The sequence below is a fragment of the Barbus barbus genome, assembly GCF_936440315.1.
Source record: "Barbus barbus genome assembly, chromosome: 3".
In the NCBI taxonomy this organism is placed as follows: domain Eukaryota; kingdom Metazoa; phylum Chordata; class Actinopteri; order Cypriniformes; family Cyprinidae; genus Barbus; species Barbus barbus.
In genome coordinates, this window is record NC_136731.1 from 32,600,510 (window position 1) to 32,624,713 (window position 24,204).

Below are 24,204 nucleotides of genomic sequence, written 5' to 3' on the forward strand. Positions count from 1 at the left end.
TTATTGCAAAAGCAGGCACTTAAAAATACCTCACAACAAAAACTAATTCTAACCTTTGAACAAAAATACAGTTTTTTTATGTATTTTATGATGTTTCAATATATATTTACAAAATATATATCAGAAAAGTTGTGAGAGGAGCAGTTGACCACTTCCAGAAAAATGAATGGATCTCTATGGATCTCTGCTGAACATTTCATTACACTATTCTTTTAAAAACTGTTTTTTCTACAAGTTTTTCTCTAACCAGCAGATGGCAGAATTCTACACCTAACACCTAGCTCAATATCCAGAAACAACTTAAATTAAATTTAGATCATCATTTAAGTGATTTGTTTCATAAAATCATAATATTTCACATGCAAGCTAATGGAGTAGTTGAGGAATTTTGTGGTAAACAGGTACAAAAGTACTTCATATCTCCCAAAACAGCATTAATGTATAGATGAGAAGTAAACAAAACAAAATATTTGTATTATATTTGTATGATAAAAAAATTTATATAAAGGCATTTCCTGTTTCCTGGGTTCTGTTCATTCAAATGTGTTTCCAAGAACTAGAGAGAGTCCGAGTCAAAGCAATTATTATTTAAAAACAGGCTTTTCTCACTCCTTATCAAGAAATCTAATTATTTTCCTGAAGCACAAATGCAGCATGTCAAACCAAACCTGAGAACTGCTTAGCAAACATTCCTTCCTCCCTTAAATGGAAGTGAACTTAGATTCAAATGATGAAAACCAGGGGAAATAACTAATGTCTGAAATTCCACAGGCTGTGAGTGTTAAGCAAGTGTTCAGTTCACAATGCTTGTTGAGTTAACATTGCTTTATCAATGTGCTTGCTTCACACTTAGTCCAATAATACTTTAGTAGCAATTTAGCTAAAATTCTGCAAATAAAAATAAAATAAGATAGACCATTTAATCAGCTTTTAGGCCTATCTGTTAAAGTTTAATTATGTTATACTATTCATCCAAATGTCAAGAAACATTCACATAAAAAGCTACACCTGACATGCTTTTAAAAGTGGCAAATTCAAATTAGACTGCTGCTGAAACCTACAAATTCAAGAATCACTAAATTACACTCACTTGTTAATATTTTAATGCAGTTGAAATAGAACTGGTGTAAAGTGAATAAACATGAAAGCATTAAAGCACTGGTCGTGTTTGAACTTTAGGGGAGCAACCCGGGTGGGTGTGGTTATAAAATGTACTTTCAGCATACTGTAGTATCTGAGACCCGTTGTGCACTCTCATCTTGAGACGCGAGCGTTGCTTTCAAGCGCAAGAGGGGCCTGGTCGCTACAATAATGAATTCTCTGTTAAAATACTTACTGATACTTCTGGGACTTATCTCAGTGATCATCAACATCGTGTTGATATGCTTAAATTCAAATAGGCTTCCAAAATGCATGTCCCAGCAGCCGCAAATGTCCCTACAAGTGACACACTCAGATAAAAGTCTAATGTTTGCGGACCTAACAGCAGAGGAGTACAAGTCTGTTCGCGACTACATGTGGGCCCAAAAAGACTTGAAGATCTCCCATTCGTTAACGGCAAAGCCCTCGGAGAATGTCCTCTTTTTAATTGACCTCTCGCTCCCGAGAAAGGCTGATGCACTGCGCTACTTGGACTCCAGCGGACAGAAGCCCCTCCGCGAAGCGAGCGTCGTTGTCTTCTATGGCGAGCGCGGTTACCTGAAGGAGTACGTGGTGGGACCGTTATCTGGTCCACTGCAGCATCGTGATGTTACTCAGGAGAAGTACAATACTCCGGAGTTACCCTTCACAGCCCGCACGGTGACAATCGGAGAGTATGTGCAGCTCTTCAAGCTCCTTTATCACGTTTTCCAAACACTTGAAAAACCTCTGAGTGAAAGTTTTGGTTATATCCCAAGACAAAGGAAACTGCTGCCGTATGAAGGCATGCCGAGAGGCATCAAAAGTGGTGACCGCAAGACCTGGATGTCTTTTTTCCGCGATTTCAGTGGCATGTACATCCATCCTGTGGGCTTCGAGATCCTGGTCAATCACGAAAGCAGCAACACGTCAAACTGGACTGTTGACAGGTTGTTGTACAATGGTCAATACTTTAACAGCACTGAAGAATTTATGGAAAGATACAACGCTGGTAGTTTAAAAAAGATCGTCTACAAAGAAATCCCAAATCACGCTTCGCTGAAGCCAGGGAAAAAGCCCTCTGGTTTAGGACCACAGCAGTATTATCTTCAAGGGAAACGTTACAGCGTTAAAAACAACCAGGTGATTTATCTGGACTGGAGCTTTGCGTTTGGCTTGAGCTCTCTGACTGGGATGCGGGTGTTTGATGTTCGGTTTAAAGGAGAAAGGATTGCGTACGAACTCAGCGTGCAGGAGGCGATGTCTGTCTACGGCTCTGTTACTCCTGGGATGATGCTCACGAAGTTCCTGGACTCGAGTATCGGCATCGGTCGCTTCGCTCACGAGCTCGTGCGTGGGGTCGACTGTCCGTATGCAGCCACCTATATAGACACCTACCGCTATATTGACACAAATATAACGCAGCAGTTCAGAAAGTCCATCTGTGTGTTTGAACATGACATTGGGCGACCTTTGCGACGACACTTCTCAGATTTCTTTCATAACGGGTACGGTGGGATGGCAAACAGCGCTCTGGTGTTCCGCACTATTACTGCTATTGGGAACTATGATTATATATGGGACTTTATTTTCTATCAAAGCGGCTCCGTGGAAGCGAGAGTTCACGCCACTGGCTACATATCATCCTCCTTTAAGGATGATGGAAATTACAAGTACGGCCACCAGGTTGCAGAGAATGTCCTTGGAAATATCCACACCCATTTTATCAACTTTAAAGTCGACCTGGATATTTTAGGTAAGTGCTAAAATAAACAATTGCTTAAGTACTTTTACTAAAGTTACAGTAACATAGAATCACTTTTATTTACAGTCACTTTTTATCATTGGAGATATCAGCTACTGAAGATTTCTATAGCCTGATGTTGACATGCGGCAACTTGTCACATGCCAATAGCTGGTCACATTATATGGGAAAATTTGTAATATTAAACAACATAATATAGGCTTTTCAGCTCATTTTTGGCAACATAAAAAATATCAGACCATTAATAAAGAGACATGTTGATGTATAAGTCCCAGTAATGTCACCCACACCCTGTTTCTGGGTCACAGGTATATCAAAATATACAGAAGAAATAAGAATATTAATGTTGTTCGCTCATCAGGATTTAGAAATCATGTTTCATATTATTAGTTTGCCCAATATAAATGTAATGATGCAAGTCATTTTATGGACAAATCTCTTACATTTTTCATTATGTCTTAAGAACACCACACAGATCTGGAACAATGTGAAAAGAAAATTATGACAGACTGTTTATGTTTTTGGGTGAACGACCCCTTTAAGAATCTCACAAGGGTCTTTCTTCTGTGGATTCCTTCATTTTGGTCATACTGAAAATGATCTCTCATAGAACTGACAATATAGCAATTCCAAGTTAAATTCCATCAGCTTGCAAAGAATAACACGGAAAATGAAAAACTTTTAAAAGTCACAAAACAGTTTTAAAAAATGTTCCTTTTTTTTAAAGGTGTGAAGAATATATTTCAGACTAAAGACATGGTGTATAAGGAAGTGCCATTGCCATGGAAGCCCTCAGAGAAAGCAAAGATACCACAACTGGTGGAGCAGCAAATCAAGACAGAAAAAGAAGCAGCGATGCTTCATGGTGCCAAAACACCCCGTTACCTTCATATAGCCAGTAATCAGACTAATCGCTGGGGCCACCATCGCTCTTACAGGCTTCAGGTGGTGAGCTTTGCTGGAGATCCCCTCCCTGAAAGTGAGTCCACAGAGAGGTCCATATCCTGGGCTCGGTAAGTGTTTTGAGTCATGCACACAATACTGAGAGGAAGTATGTTTCATATTTATTGCTGAACTTCTCTCCCATTTGCTTTCTTTCTTTCTTGTAGGTATAAAGTTGCTATAACCAAGCATAAAGACGAAGAGCAAACTAGTAGCAGTCTGTATAATCAGAATTACATGTGGTCCCCATTTGTTGACTTCAGCAAATATATTGAAGATAATGAGACAATTGTCAATGAGGTATTAATGGACCACATAATCAGAATGTTTTATTTATCAGATGCTTTTATTTAATGCAAATAATGACTTAAACTTCATTATGTCTTTTAAAGGACTTGGTTGCTTGGGTGACCGCCGGTTTCCTACACATTCCACATGCAGAAGACATCCCCAACACGGTTACTGTAGGCAATGGTGGCGGTGTCATCCTTAGGCCGCATAACTATTTTAATGAAGATCCGTCCATCCACTCACCTGATGGAGTGTACTTTGGTCCAGGCACTGAGAGTGACTGTGAGTACAATAAAATGGCGTGTCTGGACAAGGATCAGTGTAGTTCCACACTGGAGCCATTCACTTACCACGGCTTTGAAGGTGTTATGAAGTTTGATTAGGGATCTTGATTCAGATTGCAATAAATGTATACTGTTACAGTCTTGGTAAAACATTTGCAGTAGTATATAATCCATCGTCACTCACTTTTAGTTATTTTGACAAGCAGTTTCCTGCTTTTGTAGCTTTTTATGTATATATCATGAAGTTTGTAGCAATGTGATTGTGTAATGTGATTAGTTCAGACTATTAAATTAGCATAGTATTTAGGTTATATCCTTCCTCTTTTTAGGCAGTGTTTTTTTTTTGTGAAGGGTCATTTTTATTATACTGTGTAAACTCTTTCTAATGAGAGAAATAAGAAAATTTAAATAATATATTTGATAAAACACCACCGAATGCAGTCTTTTTTCATTAAAATGTTCATCCATACAATAAAATGTGAAGGGTGACCACTATATTGTTTCTTTTTTGTTGTTGTTGTTGTTGTAATTTTTTCATGCTTTCATTTTGAAATGGCATAATTGTATACAAGGTTTGTATAACATGCTGTTAATAATACGCTTGTTGTCTGCTGTTTTAAATGCTTAAGCTCTTTAAAGTCAGCTGGATTCTGATTGGCTGTCAATGTTTTTATCGTTCGTCAGCTAGAAAAGAAATTCTGAAAGTTATTCCTATGATATCTTTCTCTGTGTCATTATTGTTATAGTTGTGTTATGGACTATTCTCACAGAGTTAGACTGATTATGAAAACTTAATAGTTATAGTTATCATCCTTTGTGTGAACAGCTTTTAGTTCACTCAGAAATGACTAATCAGAAATGAATGAGTACAGATTTATTTTATGGTTTTCTCTTTTATTGTCAATATGAATCACCAGCCTGGACATTCTGCAATACGCCCAAGAAAGGTATAAAGGATTTAAAGGAATTAAATTGGATATAAGCATTTTGTGTCCATGCTTCAAGCATAGAAATGACAGTTACAGGTTACATATGTTTTAAACAAATCATTTTAAAAAATCTGTCATTTACACCAGAGCAACTTGCATAAACTGTTTGTGTTCTTATTCTGTATGCTGTTATTTTTTCTGTGGAACACAAAGAATTTTAAAGAACTTTCATTCAGATGTTTTTCATTCAACAGTTCCAACAAGAACAAAAAACAACAACTTTGAAACTTCATTAAATGAGTCAATATGACATATGATAGCTTTAAAGAACAGACATCTGTTGTTATATACTGAACATTTTTACCTCCTACTTTCAAATCATCATGACAAGACACGTTTTTTAGTACACTGAGAATTTAACCCATGACCGTAGTGTTGCTATCGTCATGCTCTACAAGTTCATCTGCAATCAATTTATAGTGCATTCTGTCTCTCTCCTTGGAGTAATTATTTGGCCTGTTACACATGTCCTCTATCCTAGGAGACAGTTGAGCTCTATTGAATCTAAGCCTAGGTTCCTTATTAGCCAAGAGTAGACACATGCAAAACACCACCCTGGTTTTTATAGCTGAACAGATAAGGAATCCAAACCTATTAAGAGCATGACCTGTAGGAGGGCTATAAATTATGAGAACTGACATTGTACGCTAAAATTCTTCAAGGATTGATGGTTGTTTATCTCCCAGCTGCCTCTCATTTCAAAGTATATACATGCAAGTAAAGACTGCATGTATACATATTAAACAAATTCCAACTTGTTTTCTCTCTTCCTGTGTCTCAAACAGACACCCTTCCCCCACATATACACATACATACATATACAGCTATTCTGTCAAGATGTCAGCAGTCAATGAATTCCAGATGGTACAATTGAAGAGCAGCAGCCATGCCAGTTATGTCCATGTTATCTTAGTTTATACATACTTTACCTTCCTCCCATCAGATACTCTATGTAAGATACTGTAGGGGAGAGACCAATGGCTAGTCACACTTTCTACTCTCTTTTTTTCTTTTTTTTTTCTTTTTCAACAGTACTGACTACAAAAATGAATTGAACATTTTAAACATTACCATTATTACAGCAACAGCAAAAAATAGAAAGCAACATGCAAAAGATCTCAAACCATTGTTGTGCCTAAGAAATACTGTTATTTAATAAACGCTTGAACGAGTTGTTTTCAACCCACAGAACAACCTCCTGGACAGCAACCACATTGCAAAGACTGCTCGATCCTGCAGGTTTGCACTACACAACATCAGAAAGATCAGGCCCTTTCTGACAAAGCATGCTGCACAACTTCTTGTCCAGGCCCTTGCCGTTTCTAGGCTGGACTACTGCAATGCTCTTCTGGCTGGTCTGTCATCAAACACAATCAAACCTCTACAAATGATTCAGAATGCAGCGGCACGACTGATCTTCAACGAGCCCAAAAGAGCCCATGTTACACCTCTCTTCATCTCTCTGCACTGGCTACCAGTGGCAGCTCGCATCAAGTTCAAGACACTGATGCTTGCATACAGAACTACCACAGGCTCAGCACCCTCCTACTTCCACTCACTATTACGAACCTACATCCCCTCCAGAAGTCTGAGATCTGCTAGTGAGCGACGCCTTGTGATACTGTCACAGAGAGGCTCAAAATCACTCTCCAGAACATTCTCGTTCACCATTCCTGGCTGGTGGAATAATCTTCCCACCCCTATCCGGAATGCTCCGGAATGGATCCCTGTCAATCTTCAAGCAACAACTGAAAACTCATCTCTTTCGGCAGTACTTGACTTCATCCTAAACTTTCCCTCTATCCTTCTCTCCCTCCCTTACTAGCTTGTACTTATTTGAACAATGACTGAGACTTGGTGTTACGAGCACGTCCTCTGTCTGATTGCCTCTTCAAGATGAATCGCTTTTTGTATTCCCCAATTGTAAGTCGCTTTGGATAAAAGCGTTTGCCAAATGACTAAATGTAAATGTAACCAATCTGGCTTCAGAAGTGAACATTCGATCGAAACTGCTACTACAGATGAACTGCTACATTCGAAGTCACTACATCTAGCTACTGGGGTGGCTCAGGGCTCAGTTCTTGGACCACTTCTCCTCTCTGTCTACATGGCATCACTAGGTTCTGTCATTCAGAAACATGGCTTTTCATATCACGTCTATGCTGATGACACTCAACTCTACCTCTCATTGCATCCTGATGATCTGACGATAGCTGCTCGCATCTCAGCATGTCTAACAGACATTTCTTGCTGAATGAAGTACCATCACCTTCAAGGTCAAAAGGTAGTTTCAGCAAACCCATCACTTCATCACAATTTCACCTTCCAGTTAGGCTCACCAACCCTAACTCCTTCAAAAACAGACAGAAACCTTGGAGTTGTGATAATTTCTCAGACCACATTGTTAAAACTGTCCGGTCCTGCAGATTTGCTTTATACAATATTAAGAAGATCAGGCCTTTTCTTTCTGAACATGCAACACAACTCCTTGTTCAACCTCTTGTTCTGTCCAGACTTGACTTTTGCAGTGCTCTCTTGGCAGTTCTTCCAGACAATTCCATCAAACCTCTACAATTAATCCAAAATGCCGCTGCAAGATTAATCTTTAATGAGCCGAAAAAAATGCACGTCACACCTCTGTTCATCAATTTGCACTGGCTACCAATAGCTGCTCGCATAAAATTCAAGGCATTAATGTTTGCCTACAAAACCACCTCTGGCTCTGCACCCCTTTACCTAAATTCACTACTTCAGACTTAGGCTATGTACCCTCTAGAAGCCTGCATTCTGCAAGTGAACGGCGCATTATTGTGCCATCCCAAAGAGGCATAAAATCACTTTCACTGACTTTTTCATTAACTGTTCCCATCTGGTGGAATGACCTGCCTAACTCAATCCGAGCAGCTGAATCCTTAGCCATCTTCAAAAAACACATCTCTTCCATCTTTATTTGACCCTCTAACTCTAGAACTCTCTATTCTAATTCTATTTTATCTATCAGTCTTCTTTTTATTTTAAAATAAAACACACACACACTTGACCCTCTATCAATTGCATATTTATTCTCTATCTGCTAGCTTTTCTTGAAAAACTAACACTAGCTTTCTTTTTTCTATTCTATCTACTTGTTTCTTCAAAAAAACACTAGGTTTCTTTTTTCTATCTACTCGTTTTCTTAAAAATACAAAACAAGAACTTGCTACGTGTACTGCGTTAGGCTAACTGAGACTTGTCAGACCACTTGCATTTTGTTGCTCTTTTGTGGGTTTTGTTTGCTTCTATTGTCCTCATTTGTAAGTCGCTTTGCATAAAAGCGTCTGCTAAATGACGAAATGTAAATGTAAGATAGGCCTACAGCTCTTGTAACAACCACCCTGTGTGACAACTAGCCCCATCTCCCCTATAAGGTAAAAGAATTTGTCACTGTATACAGCCCTGTATGTGCTGTGATCTCTCAGATTTAAACAATGTGTCTTGCGTGTCATTTCAAACTGTTACAAACAATAATACAACAGTATATATCCACAAACAGACAAACTGGTGTTCTGAACTAACAAAGCACGCTATTTAATTAGAGTATCTGCTGTGTTTGTTACTTGCTGGAGTGAACATAAAGTGTAGTGTCAGAGTGATGAACAAGGTGTTGCTGACAAAGAACAGGCAGATCTATCAAGAGAGACCTGAATAAAACAAATATCAGCACATCATTGTTCTGCTATGGTCTTCGGATGCACGATATTTATCGGACCGGTAAATTATCGAATTATTGCTCCGATAAATAAATAAAATCTGATAACTAGATCCGATAAAGTATGCTTGCTGGTAAATCAATCAATCGGTCTGAATTATCTGAGATTCATCTTCTTTCCGAGGGCACGTGATTGCAGCTTTAAACTGCAGTGACTCTCAGCATGTGTTGTGCTCATTACGTCATCATTTGCGAACATGTCTTCGCCGATCTGGAAGTTTTTCTCCGTGGATGGTGTCTGCGCAGATGCACTCAATGAACAGGTGTGACAATCAGTGATGTTCCGGTTCGTGAACGAATCATTCTATACAGATTTAGATGTAAAATTTCCGCGTTTAATTATTGGGTAATTTAATAATATTATTGCGTATAATTGACGGAATTTAGTACTGTGTTAAAATGTGTTTCACAGAGCACAGAATCAACTTGTCAAGCTCTGCTGTGTTTCCCAGGTTGTAGTTTCGCAGGAGGGATGAAAAGTGGTTGTGTATCATGTATTGCAAGAATTCCAAGCAATCCCAAAGAGTATCTTCTGGCTTGTGCTTAAAATTGCGTAGGTTCCAAGAGTTGCACAAGCTCTACAACTGCTCCTTTAACTTTCTCAAGCACTCCCACTGGGAATATAGACCACGATTTCCAAATGTGGGCTGCATATTCAGACAGTGCAGTTCAGCGGTGAACCACAGGCAAAGACTGCATGTGTAAAGACAACCCCAAAATAATGTGAAAAAACTTAGGTCCTTGGACAATCCAGATTTTTATTTTACATTTATTCTCAAAGCTGTATGCCCACAGGAACTGACCATTGTTGTTTTGGTTTCAGGGGGAAAGACTTCTGAGATTGGACATGACCAGAGGGCGTGCGATTGGACTGCCCTTAAGAACTGAGCACTTCCTGTATGTCTTCCTGTGTTCGTGAGCTTGGTTCAACTGAACTATTGAACTACAGTAGACTTACATGCAAGATTGCATGTTTAACAGCAGAACTCAAAATGCAAAACATGCTAAATTGCACAAAGACAACACAAATGAGCCTTCTGATCATGGTAATAGCATGTACATACTGTATATTCTGCACATGACTAGGCTGATGGGTCTCTGTGGAGATGACATCTGTAAACACTGTGGAGCTCTTAACACCCTGCAGGTAGTGTTCTTGTTTACAGTCTGCTCTGGACATGTTCCATCTTTGTTTTTCCACATGGTTGAGTCATTCTAGCGACAGCTCTCAGAAGTTCTGGAAGCCAATGGAAAATGTGCCATCTCACAAAGTCGTGAGGCTTCGCATGAACAGGCCTCTAGAGTTTGCTGGAAATGAAGCACTATGTCAAGTTCAAGGTAAACAGTGCCATGTGAAGGTCTGGGTCAAACTCTAATAATATCCTGCTAATTCTTCATTTGATGGCCACACAACTGAACCAGGACTGAGCTACGGTACACAAATGATGAAAATTACATTTTATGTAATTATCTTTACATCAATATTTGTGTCAGTTTCTTGTCAAAGCACATAATTTCCCCCCAAATTTCAATACGTTATACGTTACATAATATACATTACTGCTCAAAAGTTTGGGATCAGTCTGTTTTTTACAGGAAAAATTTATACTTTTATTCAGCAAGATTACATTAAATTGATCAAGAGTGACAGCAAAGATATTTACAGTATAATGTTTCGAAAGATTTCTATTTCAAATAAATGCTGTAATTTTAAACTTGTTTTGATCAAACACAATAAATGCAGTAAAAGAGACTTATGATAAATATAAAACTAAAACACAATAAACACATCAATAACACATAATAAATACATAAACACATTTTCGTATTAACTAAACAACTTTAGAGAAGAGTCCAATGTGTCCATGCATGTTGCATGTCACCACCTCAGTCAACTAGTGAGTGTCTTTCTCGTAATCGAGAGCTAAATTTAGCACCCAAAACCTGCCACTTCACACACATGCACCGCACATGCCCGTTTTAATGACCACACTTTAATGGTTGGAGACAATTTCCCCTCTATTTACTCCAGAGAGTCCAAAGCTCAGGTGGTGCCCAGTGACCAGGCAACTGAGTGGATGGATAAAAGGAGCAAGCTGAACTCATGCAGGTCATCGCTGGGATGACAATCTGGATTCAAGACTCTGAAAACAAGATGAAAAGATTTTACAAATAGCGACCAAGACTCACAATGTTACCCAAATCTGAGAACACAAATGAAGATCCGCAATATTGCTGTTTTTTATAACAGACTGACAGTAGTAATGGAAGTCTTGTATGGTTATGGGATCAGCAGTACATTATACCTGCAGACGCATTATGGACATGCCCAAAGCTGGTTTACATTTGTGTCTACAATGGCAGACGTGCGTACAACATTTTTATACTTTTTTCCCATTTGGTTTCATCTACAATCAGCAGTGGGAGTAAAGCTGGTCTGGGTTGCTGTTGTAGGAGATTGGCTCAACTTAGTCCTCAAGTGGTAAGTATTGTTGTTGCTTCTGTAAATATCAATGAATACCCTTGAATTTTTTTTTTAAAAGCATTTGGAGCCAGATTGAATGGAAAATAGTAGAATAGTCTCAAATCTTAATATCGAATGTCTATTGGAAATGTAATGAATTTATCTTTACTGGTCCTAATTAGATTTACTTCATGTAATCATTAAACAGGCTTATGTTTGGCGAGCGTCCTTATTGGTGGGTCAGAGAAACAGTTTATTATGGCAACTTGACTGTACCGCAAATCAAACAGTTCCCCATGACATGCGAGACCGGCCCTGGTGAGTGTCTCCTTATGTTTCTCATTGAATTTATATAGACCAACCAACACACTAAATCAAAAGATTTCACAGCAGTTTTTGTCTGCTCTTCTAGGAAGTCCCTCCGGTCATGCAATGGGATCTGCAGGGGTTTACTATGCCATGGTCACATCACTGCTGACGATTTTGCAGGAATGTGACCCCCTAAAAAGGTGGTGAGTGATTATGTCCTGTTTATATTTTTATACAGTCCTCAGTAAGACTTAATTTACAAGATAATACCAGACTGAATACATGGAAATGCTCCTCAGTCACAAGAAATCATCCAGGGCTGCATTTCTCAAAAGCATCGTAAGCTTAAGTACATCGTAGACCCATTGAAACCGAATGAAGCCACGATCAACATAGGCTTACGATGCTTTTGGGAAACGCAGCCCAGATCAATAGAGAGATAAGAAGGAAAGAAAACACTTACACAACATATCACAATCTTTCCAGCCTCCAGTCAGACGGGAATACCTCATTAACTACTAGTAAACTCATTTATCTTAGCAGCTCGGTTTTATCACCATATAAAGTTGTATATTGTAAAGATGCAGTTTTGGGTAGATAATGGGCCAGTTACTCATATAGATATTGAATGTGATTTTGAAAAATATCCAGATTCTTCATGTCTGTGTTTTGCTGTTTAATATTAATGATAAACATTTTCCTTCCTTTGCATTTGTGCCATGCACAAGGTGCTTGCGGGGTCTTCTTTGGGCCCTTTTCTGGGGTGTGCAGGTTTGTGTCAGTCTTTCCCGAGTCTTCATTGCAGCTCATTTCCCACATCAGGTCATTGCGGGAGTTGTTTCAGGTCAGTTGCATTGCATATTTTTAATATTAGTCTGCCTTTCAAACTTACATACGAGATGAATAAATCTCTTACTTCTCTTATTCTGGTTTCAGCATACAGATTCTTAAATAATTGTTCACTTTCACAATACAGGAATCGCTGTGGCCAAAGCTTTTAATAGAGTGTCCTGGATCTATTCTGCAAGCTTGAAGAGTTATGTGCACACCATCCTCTGTCTTGTGTTGATGGTGCTGGGGCTTTATGCATTGTTAGATGCTGCTTCAATAGACCCCTACTGGAGCCTAATGAAGGCACAGAAGTGGTGCATTCAGCCTGAATGGGTCCATCTGGACACCACACCCTTTGCTGGCCTCCTCCGCAACACCGGGGCCCTGTTCGGCCTAGGGCTGAGCCTCCATTTGCCTATTTATGGTGATCTGCAAAAATACAAGTACTGTAGAAACAGCGCCATTTACAGACTGACCTGTACAGCAGCAACACTGCCACTCCTGAGCCTCTTAGACTCATTCAGACCTCCCACTAGCACTCGTGCGATCTTCTATGCACTTTCTTTCTGTAAGAGCGCCACTGTGCCTCTAACCACTATACGTTTTGTACCTTACTGCATAAGCACATTAGCAAATGTCTACCACAGAATGAAAGCATATTAAACTCGGAAAACACATTATGAGATTGTATTTTTGGCAGTTAAGTCTGTATTTACTATTTTCTTCACTTTGCCTGTTTTAAAATATTTCAATTGTAAGTATTATTGTTGAAAACCAAATATTTATATGTTTTGATTTTAATGTATGCAAACTGAATTAAGCAGATGTATCATCAGGAATATCCAATGCTATATATATAATAATTAACGTAAAATACTATATAATAAATAATATAAATGACGAAAAGAGATCAAAGAACTATAATTATATAGTTTTCAGTCAAAATGTACATACATTTACTATATAGTACACTGCAAAAAATGCTTTTCTTACTTAATTGTCTTGTTTCCAGCCAAAATATCTAGGAATCAAGAAGGATTTTATAAATAAGCAAAAATGGTCTTGTTTTCAGAAGAAATATGTTAAAAAAAACAAGCAAAATAATCTGCCAATGGGGTAAACAAAATAATCTTGTTTTCTGTTTGATGTAAGATTATTTTGTTTTCCTCACTGGCAGATTATTTTGCTTGTTCTAAGCAAAAACTCACTTAATTTATATATCCTTTATATTTATGCTGTGATAAATTGTTTGTGTTTTATCATTTTTATGGTTTAAATTTAGCTGAAAAGGCATTGAATTTCAAAAATAAACTTATGCTGAAAGATATTATTATTCAAACGGTTTTGTTTTATTTTTTTATTTATTGAGCTTGAACATTTGTATATAATAGCAAGGAGATTGCACAATTTCAAGTAATATACTGTTGTATTAAATATGTTACAGTCTAAAAACAAAATCAAGCGTTGATCTATTATAATTATTTTATGAAATGCACAGTGTATTTACGGCTTACAGAGACCTTCAGAAAATTCAAACTCATGATGAAACGCTTAAAATAGGCTAACATCAGTGACGTCAGTGCCGCCATCTAGCGACAGAACTATTACCACAGGAACTGCACAGCATCTCTTTTCTTTGCGTTTTAGCTGATAAACATTTGTAATCAGCTAGCAATAGGGTGGTCATACATAAATCGTCCACGTCTGTTTAAAACAATGGTTATTTCCTCGTCTTTATAATTTTCTGTGAGACCTTTACATTAGAATTTTGTACCGGAAGTGGAGAGTGTAAACAGACCACGCGCGCAGTCATGACCCGTGACTGTCAGTGATGAAGCAGTGTTTCCTTGTACCACATGAATGTTTCCCTCACTTCCACAGGGATGCATCACTTAAGACAGGTTTCGGCGATCTAACAGCACTCAGAAATCCAGCAGAAATCAGACCTCGTGAATCGTCTGCAGCAGGGAGCGCCGCGGAGACGCGCTATGCCGCGGCGGAAGGTATGACTGCATCCTACAGGCCAGCTGCGTTCATCGCGCGCAGCATCGCGCACCTGCGTGTTCATGTGTAACCAGCTTTCACCTGCACGCTTCACACACACACACACACACACACTCACTCTGTATTGCCAAAAGTATTGGGACACCACCTTCTAATGAACAAGTTTCACTGCTTTAGTAATTTCCATGAGTACAAATCTTAGTTTTTAAGCATATAATGATATTCTAGGGAATTGTGTGCTTCTAATTTTATAGCAACAGTTAGGACAGAACCCTTTTCTATTCTAACATGACAGTACCTCTGTGTATAAGGCACGAATCAACAAGAATTGATTGATTCAGTCAGTGTGGAAGAACTTGACTGGTCTGCAGAAAACCCAGCTGAACACCTCTGGTGTGACTTTAAATGCAGACCTTGACCCAAAAACGCGATATTGTGTTGCCTGTAAGTCTTTTTATTAATGCCATTTATGTTTTTGTTAATACAGCGTATAGCACTAGTCAACTAAATGAATGTAACATGGCAAAGACGAATGCACTTTTGGAAGTTGAATGTAAGGGAAATATCATTTTGGAATTTCTGTGTTTTTGTTTATGATGAAATTTTCTTTTATTGTCGTAATTAATTTATAGCATTAACAAGATGAATTCATTGAATTAATTTTGTGAGCGATGACTGATTGAATGTATTTTTAGTCCAGTGCTTGTATATAAGATTAGTATTGACCAAGTTCAGAGGCTGTCAAATGTGGATCAGCTTACTATGTTGTGTATTTTCAATATGAAAAATAACTTTATATTGATTCATTGGATTTATTGCATTTTGGGGATAAAAATAATAACATTTTATAATATTTAATGTTATTATAACCTAAAGATATAAAATAGTGGTTTTCATCTTTCTTGGTAAATAAAACACATTTTTACTCCAATGAATCCAAATGGATTTATAGCGATTTGGAACCAAACTTTTCATATTCTTTTGAACAGAGCTATTAGGATTCATTAGACTCACTCAAAATAATAATGGGGACTGAGAGTGGTCCAGAAATGAGCTACAAGGGTTTTAAAAGCATCATAGGCCATGACTTTTTTTAACAAATTTTGGTTTATTTTACACCCATATTACCCATATTAGGTAAAATGTTTTGATTCAACCAAACCAGTGAAAAAATGTATATAAGGTAATATTCATGCTATGGAAGGAAATATAATAAAGTTATAATTCTCAACTTTTATTAAAAGATGAGCAAACATTATTACATATATAATGCAGATAATTATTTAAACTGTAGTAATTAAAATAAGAAACATAAGGAAAGGCTCGCCAGGGTAATTTTCACAGGTCATGTGATGCTACTTGATTTTTGTTACTGTCAAATTACCTTAATTAACAGTGTTATCAAGCATAAAATGTGGAGTACATTTTCATGAAAAGCTTATCCCTTTAAAAGTATTTTTTTCCTCATTTGTTTCAGTATCTGTATAACAATAAAAAAGATAACTGTAACAGTTTACCATAAGATTCCATCGGTTAACCTTAGATTGCAATAGATGAGATGAAATAAAACAGACTAAAAATACTTCTAAAGCATTTATGTTAATTTCAGCATTTACTAATACATTATTAAAATCAAAAGCTGAATCTGTTCAAGTTCAATCTGAGCTAAAATGAACTAACATTGAACAGTTTTGTATTAACAAACATTAACAACAATTATTGTTAGCTTATTGTTAGTTAGTTAATGCTAACTAACCGGTCCTTATTGTAAAGTGTTACCAAGATTTCATTTGTATTCAGTGACCAAACTTTGATGTTTTGATGTTTTTGACATTAGAGAAATGCGGGCAGTAGCTCTGAAGGTACAGAGGATTCAGACTTCTCCGCTGAGCACACAGACAGCTCAGAGAGTGACGTCCACACGGTGAGAAACACTCGCCTCACTCGCTCCTCGCTGCGCCTCAGCCGCAACTCACAAGGTAAGACACGAGGCCTTGTACTGATCACTTACTTTGAGCTCTTCAGTAAAAGTGTAGATTTACTAATAATGATGCAAACAATAACTTTGGGCTGTGGGAATAATTAAATTATCATGTGATATTTAATTTTTAATAAAAAATAGTTTAAATCTTAGGTAATGGGTTGACTGGTAGGAAGCAACAAAAACCAAAAGAATGAGTGAACAAACCTGAGAGCTTTGTTTCTAGATTCCAGTCCTGTGGGGAACCCGTCTGCCCCGGTTTCAGAGGAGGTGGTGAACTATTCCACCCGTCGCGTGACTCGTAGTCAACAGCAGGGGGTGACAGTTTTGCCCAAGAAATACCCCTTGCGGCAGAGTCGCTCTTCTGGCTCAGACACGGAGCAGCATGGGGAAACCTCAGAGAGGGGTAGGAGGAGAAAACCGCACGGTTGTTCACTCATGCCTTCCCTCATTGGAGTATCTCCATGCTTTGCTCTGCACACATGTGCTTCTCTTCATTTGCTTAGTTTTTTTTCTTCACAGCTCATCACAGATTTTCCTCAGTTCGTATAACATGTTAACCATTCAAAAGTTTGAGGTCAGTAAGAATTGTTTTCTTTTGAAATGTTCTATCAAAGAATCCTGAAAACAGTTTCCAAAAAATATTAAGCAGCACAACTGTTTTCAACGTTGAAAAGAAATGTTTCTTGAGCACCAAATCAGCATATTAAAATGATTTCTGAAGGATCATGTGTCACTGAAGACTGGTGTAATGACTGCTGAAAATTCAGCTTTGTCATCTCAGGAATAAATTACATTTGAAAATATATTACCATAGAAATCTGTTATTTTACAGTGTAATAATATTTCACAATATTACTGTTTTTACTGTATTTTTGATCAAGTAAATGCAGCCTTGGTGAGCAAAAGAGACTTCTTTCAAAAACATGTTAAAAAATCTTACTGACCTTAAACCTTGAAATGGTAGTGTACATCATTTTCATAATTCTTTGTTAAGATTTAAAAATGGAATTATTTGAAATAATGCATTAGACTTTCATAATATCTCATTTAATATAATTTTCTGGCTTCTGCCTGTTTTTTTCTGTTGTAGTTTGTCATCATTTGATTGCATATGCACCACTCTCTATTCGTTCTGTTTTGTTTTGTACATATAAATGTACATCCTAAAATAGTTAGCTCCAGTTAATCTGTTTTTGACATCATGTTGGTTTAAACATCAATTAAACGCCTCTTTTTCAAAGGCATCCAGTTTTGTAAGATGTGTTAAATTTGAATTAAATTAAGTTTAAAATTAGATTTGAAAAAGTAAAGTTTATCTGAAGTAAACAAAAATATTTTGTTAATATTGTCATGAATAACAGCAACAATCCACAATTTATAATTAATTAATGACATTTTTAACATGAATGATCATCATTGATACAAAAAAGTTTTATACGACTCAATTCATGTGACTGACATTTTTAATCTCAACTTTTGAGAGACGTGGTTAGTACGGTATGTGGTTAGTTACACCTTCACTTTAACCTCCTCTTGTTTTTATTTATATCCTTTCCTGTGTAGTTATTGCCATTTTAATTTATTCATGTAATGATATATACCTTATTCCATTCTTAGATTTCATACAGTCCTGTTTTCTGTTGTGTTGGTCATCCAGACATTAAACACCACGATGAGTCCCCACCCAGGACGCCCACAGGCCACGCTCCTTCCTCTGAGTCTGACATTGACATGTCCAGCCCAAACGTTTCTCATGATGAGAGTCTGGCAAAGGAGCTGTCACTGAAAGAGTCCGGCCTTGCTCACCGGCCCAAACGACGACGCTTTCATGAGAGCTACAACTTTAACATGAAGTGCCCCACACCTGGTTGTAATTCACTTGGTAATTGGATTCCAGGTCCTTCATCTTAATTGTTAAGAATATTTACACTAACATTCAAAAATTTGGAGGAAGATTTGTTGCTGTTTTAAAAAAAAAAAAAAAAGTCTTATGTTCACCAAGGCTGCATTTATTTTATCAAAAATACAGTAAAGACAGTAAAATTGTGATTATGATTAAAAATATCTGTATTTTATTTTATTTTCATTTATTGCAATTTATTCCTGTGATGGCAAAGCTGAATTTATTTTCTGCAGTCGTTGCTCCAGTCTTCAGTGTCACATGATCCTTCAGAAATCATTCTAATATACTGATTTGGTGCTTGGAAAACATTGATTCTTTGATATATAGGAAGTTAAAAAGAGCAGCTTTTATTTGTATTGGAAAACTTGTGATACTGTATAATGAATGGCTTTACTGTCCATTTAATGTGTTCTTGCCGAATTAGTATAATTTACAGACCCCAGACTTTTGAATGGTAGTGTATTTGTTTCATTTATGCATTAAGTGGCTTTACTTTTCTTCTAGCAGGATTTTTTTGTGGACAGGCTTATTTAAATCCTTAAACTTTTAAATTCAACCTTCATTCCTCCTTCAGGACATTTGACAGGGAAACACGAAAGGCACTTTTCAATATCTGGATGTCCACTGTACCATAACCTTTCAGCAGATGAGTGTAAGGTAATGCTTATGTGTGTCATTTGGACTAAACCTTTAGCCAGATCGTATTTTACTTAAACAGCTAGGATTTTACCTAAAAATCAAACCTTTTACTCAGGTGAAGGCAAGCTCTCGAGACAAACACGTGGAGGAGAGGACGCTGTCACAGCGACAGGATGAGAATCGCCATTCCGCTCGGCAACAGGTAAAGCAGCACACCAATAATTTAATGTCCTGCCTCTTGGACCGGTATGTGCCCTCGTAGTAATCCCCAATGTATAACATTCTCTAAGAGCTGCTTTCAGATTTTTTGTGCAGTGAGCATTACATGTTAATTAGCCTCAACTAGCTCTCACATTCTCTGAGTTACCTCCCCTCCAGGCCCAGGCGGAGCGACAGCTGCGGTATAAAGAAAAGGTGACGGAGATGAGGAGGAAGAGAAACTCTGCTCCTCTTAAAGAGCAAAAAGACAAGTATACAGTGAGTGTCACATGCTCCGTTTTTGCAGAAAGAATGACAAAAACCCTTAGCAGATATATGAATGGTTTTCTGAGCTCTCGTTGTTTGACTCTCTCCAGGAGCACAAACAGATCCATGGCAGCATTTGTGAGCCTCTGCTGGAGAACATCACAAGTGACTATGACCTGGAGCTGTTCAGAAAAGCCCAGGCATGTGCTTCGGACGATCTTGTAAGAGAGAAGACCCATCTCATTTTCTCCCTCTTGTTTTCTCCTTTTCCCTCGCTTTTTCATGAAGCTGTAAAGATCGTGGTGGTCTGAGCCTTCTCACCACTGCATTCTGGGTTATGCGATGGGCCTATGCTGGACTCTCTTCCACTGTAGCCTCCAAACTGCTGCCATTGTTTCATCTGTTGCATATGGGTGTTACTCAAAGTTTTAAGCATACTTAAACATACTTTACCTGTCCTAACTTAAAGGAACAGCTCCAAAAATGAAAAATCTGACATTTATTAACCCTCACGGCATTTCAGTCCTGTATAGTATTATAATCTAGAGCTTGACTGAAAAGAAAAGAAAAGAATAGAAAAAAAAAAAAAATGGAGTAAATAATAACAGAATTATTTTTGGCTGAACTGTTCCAATAAGAGAAAATAATAATCTTGAGTAGATATTACATGCAGATAGAGATTTTCTCCAGCTGATTTCTATCTTAACTTTTAATTTAACTCTAAATTTTCTACATTGCCTGTTTATTAACTGGTACAGTCTCTAAAAATGTACACCTCCATTCAAAAGTTTGAGGATCAGTAATATTTTTTTAAGGTTTTTGAAAAAAAAAAGTATCGTATGTTCACCAAGCCTGTTGTTTAAATAACTGTTTACTATTGCAATTTATAAATTGCTCCAGTCTTCAGTGTCACATGACCTTCAGAAATCATTGTAATATGCTGATTTGTTGCTTAAGAAACATTTCTTATTATCAATGTTGAAAACCATTGTGCTGCTTAATATTTTTTGGAAACTGTGATACTGTAATTTTTGTTGGATCGTTTGATAAATAGAGTTTAGAGACTTTTAGCACAGTGTTTATTAGAAATAGAAATAATTTGTAACATTATCAATGTATTTACAGTCAAGTTTAATGCATACTTCCTGAATTAAAGTATTAATTTCTTTTTTTTCAAAAAAAAAAATCTTACTGTCCCCAAACATTTCAACAATAGTGTATCTCTTGCTCTCGTCCTCAACCTCCTCATTCATGAATCTTCTGTGGTAGGATTCAGGGTTTTTCCTTCTATCGCCGTGTGGTCATTCCCCCCAGTCAGACCTGTGTTTCTCCCACCCTTCTTTGGTCATTGCAGGAAAAACTCCGGCTGCAGGGACAGGTCACGGAGGGCGGCAACATGATAAAGACCATTGTGTTTGGCCGCTATGAGTTGGACACCTGGTACCACTCGCCGTACCCCGAAGAGTACGCCCGCCTCGGCCGTCTCTACATGTGCGAGTTCTGCCTCAAATACATGAAGAGTCAGACCATTCTGCGACGTCACATGGTACCTCTTTCACACATTCAGTTAATTTCAAACTTCAAAATTCTTCAGTTCTGAATCTTAAGTTTTGTCCAACCTTGAATCATAATGTTGATAAGTGTGTGTGTGTGTGTGTGTTTTGTATTCACACATAAGCCTCTTTCTTATCTCATTTTCAATCAGGCCAAATGTGTGTGGAAACATCCACCAGGTGATGAGATTTACAGAAAAGGGGCTATATCTGTTTTTGAAGTGGACGGCAAGAAGAACAAGGCAAGAACAAAGAGATTCCACAACGACTCGATGTTAAATTGTCAGTAATTTGCAGTCAGTACTTGATTCTGCCTTGACACTGCCATTTGCCTTTTGCAGATTTATTGCCAAAACCTGTGCCTGCTTGCCAAACTTTTCCTGGACCACAAAACTTTGTATTACGATGTGGAGCCGTTCCTCTTCTATGTGATGACTGAAGCTGACAATACCGGCTGCCATCTTGTAGGATATTTCTCCAAGGTACTCTGTTAGTGCACCTTAAGCTTCAGTTACCTTGCACACTTGATTATTTTGTAGTAATCAAAATACGTATCTGGGTTTAGGAAAAGAATTCATTCCTGAACTACAATGTCTCCTGCATCCTGACCATGCCACAGTATATGAGGCAGGGTTATGGCAAGATGCTGATTGATTTCAGTGAGTGCAGTAGATCTAGACATTTGTATACTTTTTCTATCTGTTATGTCATTACTGTGTTAAGCTTAAACAAGATTGCAAATGGTGATGTTTAAGTTGCCATTGCAAGCGTAGAATACATAATTTATGCCATGTCATTTAGTCTTAAAAAACCCCTAAAGAACATGTTAGAATAGCTCTTTTACAATGTGTGCACTTTTTAGTGCTGCAGTTAAAGGAAGACATGAACGTGTTAATGTGTGATTGGCTTGTTTCTGCACAGGTTATTTGCTGTCCAAAGTAGAGGAGAAGGTTGGCTCCCCTGAACGGCCTCTGTCTGACCTGGGACTCATCAGCTACAGGAGTTACTGGAAGGAAGTGCTCCTGCGTTACCTGCACAACTTCCAGGGCAAAGAGATCTCCATTAAAGGTACTTAGTGTTATCGTCAATACTTTTAAAAAAATGTTGGTAATTTTTTTTTATTATTATAGTTATCAATTATTTAAAAATAAATAATTTTATTCAGCATAGACGCATTAAATTAATCAAAGGTGACAAGAAAGACGTTTAGAAGGTTACAAAAGATTTATTTTGTATTCTTTTTATTCAGAATCCTGACTGTTAAATAAAATTAGAATGATTTCTGAAGGATCATGTGACACTGAAGACTGGAGAAATGGATGCTTAAATTCAGTTTTCCAATCACAGGAATAAATTACATTTCAAATGTATTGATATAGAAAACAGTAATTTTAAACTGTTATAATATTTCACAATATTTACTGTATTTGTGATCAAATAAATATGCAGCCTTGGTGAACATAAGAGCATTAAAAATCTTAAAGACTTTTGAACAGTAGTGTGTGTTCCTTTATCTTCCTTTTCTATTTATGGATGTAATATAACACTTAATATTTTCAATAATTGTTTTCATTCTTTGTCGTATATTAACACTTGGGAGCAGAAATCAGTCAAGAAACAGCTGTCAATCCTGTAGACATTGTCAGCACTCTACAGTCACTCCAGATGCTGAAGTACTGGAAAGGGAAGCACCTGATCTTAAAAAGACAGGTAACTGGAATTGTAATGTAATGTCTGTAGTCATTTTAGCAACAGACTGCTTACATTTAATTACAGGCTTGTTATTTTTTATGTAACTTTGTGGGGTTTTTTAATGCATTTAAATGGTTGAATGATTTTTAGGATCTGATTGATGATTGGAAAACCAAAGAGGCAAAACGTGGAAGCAGCAAGACTATTGACCCTACGGCCTTGAAGTGGAGCCCACCCAAAGGAACCTAAGACAATAATCTGCATGCTCTTCACTGTTTACTGTAGCTTAGCAGGTCTTGGTTACTATTAGAATAGCTCAACACATAGGAAAGTGTTTTCTTTGTTACAGTAAGTTGGCTGCAATCCTAACTGTGTCCTGTACGTGTCACATGGTTCAGTTAAAACATTTCGAGTTACCTTAAATGTTCTATTCTAGTTTTTTTGAGCAGTATCGTAGAAGTGCTGCATAGGAGATCCTATCACCTAATTTAGTGTTTGATATGCAAATGGAAATTGTTTTTACTGTTGTTTTTTTTAGCCATCTATTGCATATCTTTATTTTATAGAATGACTATTTGACTGTTAAGTATTTATGTGAAGAAAAAAAAAACATTACAGTGTTTGTGTAACTAATGAGTTTGTGAACTAAAGAGCTTCTTCTTTTTTCAGCCCTATTTGACATTAGCCAAAGTCTGTAAAATATAAGCTAGAAAATATTTTACTAGCTCAAGTGAGACTAACATGCATTTTGGAAAAGACACATTGCAGTAAATGTGATATATTAACCCTTCATCAAGTATTATTTTTTCTAAAGCCTACAACGAAAACTATTAAGTGTAAGCTTCACTTAGTTTATAGCATGTCTTGCAGCAAGTGTAATTTGTGAGCAGCCAGAATAGCTCATATAATTACCGTGATGCACTTGTAAACTCCACCTAGTGCATTTAACAGACTTTACTCTGATATACCAGCATGTGTTGAGTTTATGTCTGAAATAAATTCAGTCACGATGAAGTTCGGTGAGTTAATGGGGTATACATGTTAATAAACAATGAAGAAACTCATTAAAGGACGTTAATAGTAAAAACAAAAAAAGGCATTCACCCACACAAATGATACTGTGTGAATGATGGCAACACCAAACAATGTGTTACGTGCGCAAACTGCTTCCTGTGTACGTTGCCAAATAGGGTTACATGGGGCCTGCTTCATAAAACAAGTT

At 37.3% G+C, this 24,204-nt stretch overlaps 3 protein-coding genes across 9 annotated transcripts; all 3 read left to right on the plus strand.

The window, feature by feature from the left end:
• The first annotated feature begins 1,246 nt into the window (after window positions 1-1,246).
• On the plus strand, window positions 1,247-5,506 carry LOC306849437 (primary amine oxidase, liver isozyme-like). The gene is made up of 4 exons (XM_079384455.1): window positions 1,247-2,875; window positions 3,612-3,897; window positions 3,994-4,126; window positions 4,219-5,506. The coding sequence occupies exons 1-4, from the start codon at window positions 1,312-1,314 to the stop codon at window positions 4,498-4,500; spliced, it is 2,265 nt and encodes a 754-aa protein (XP_079240581.1). The 5' UTR covers window positions 1,247-1,311; the 3' UTR covers window positions 4,501-5,506.
• Window positions 5,507-11,402: 5,896 nt separating this feature from the next.
• Window positions 11,403-13,405, plus strand: LOC306858746 (glucose-6-phosphatase catalytic subunit 1-like; the record flags this gene model as incomplete). The annotated part of the gene is made up of 5 exons (XM_079399438.1): window positions 11,403-11,620; window positions 11,811-11,920; window positions 12,015-12,114; window positions 12,640-12,755; window positions 12,888-13,405. The coding sequence occupies 5 exons, from the start codon at window positions 11,403-11,405 to the stop codon at window positions 13,403-13,405; spliced, it is 1,062 nt and encodes a 353-aa protein (XP_079255564.1).
• Window positions 13,406-14,311: 906 nt separating this feature from the next.
• On the plus strand, window positions 14,312-23,772 carry LOC306847125 (histone acetyltransferase KAT7-like). Of its 7 annotated transcripts, none has more exons than XM_079380912.1 (15): window positions 14,312-14,745; window positions 16,584-16,725; window positions 16,954-17,133; window positions 18,388-18,612; window positions 19,208-19,290; window positions 19,388-19,474; window positions 19,651-19,749; window positions 19,848-19,958; window positions 21,092-21,283; window positions 21,443-21,532; window positions 21,632-21,772; window positions 21,856-21,949; window positions 22,212-22,358; window positions 22,894-23,000; window positions 23,133-23,772. In XM_079380912.1, the coding sequence occupies exons 1-15, from the start codon at window positions 14,731-14,733 to the stop codon at window positions 23,229-23,231; spliced, it is 1,812 nt and encodes a 603-aa protein (XP_079237038.1). In that variant the 5' UTR covers window positions 14,312-14,730; the 3' UTR covers window positions 23,232-23,772. The 7 variants fall into 7 exon arrangements, with proteins under 7 accessions (XP_079237038.1, XP_079237041.1, XP_079237039.1 ...); XM_079380913.1 differs by having other exon boundaries at window positions 14,513-14,745; window positions 19,848-19,937; XM_079380910.1 differs by lacking the exon at window positions 14,312-14,745 and adding an exon at window positions 15,001-15,190.
• Window positions 23,773-24,204: the final 432 nt, after the last annotated feature.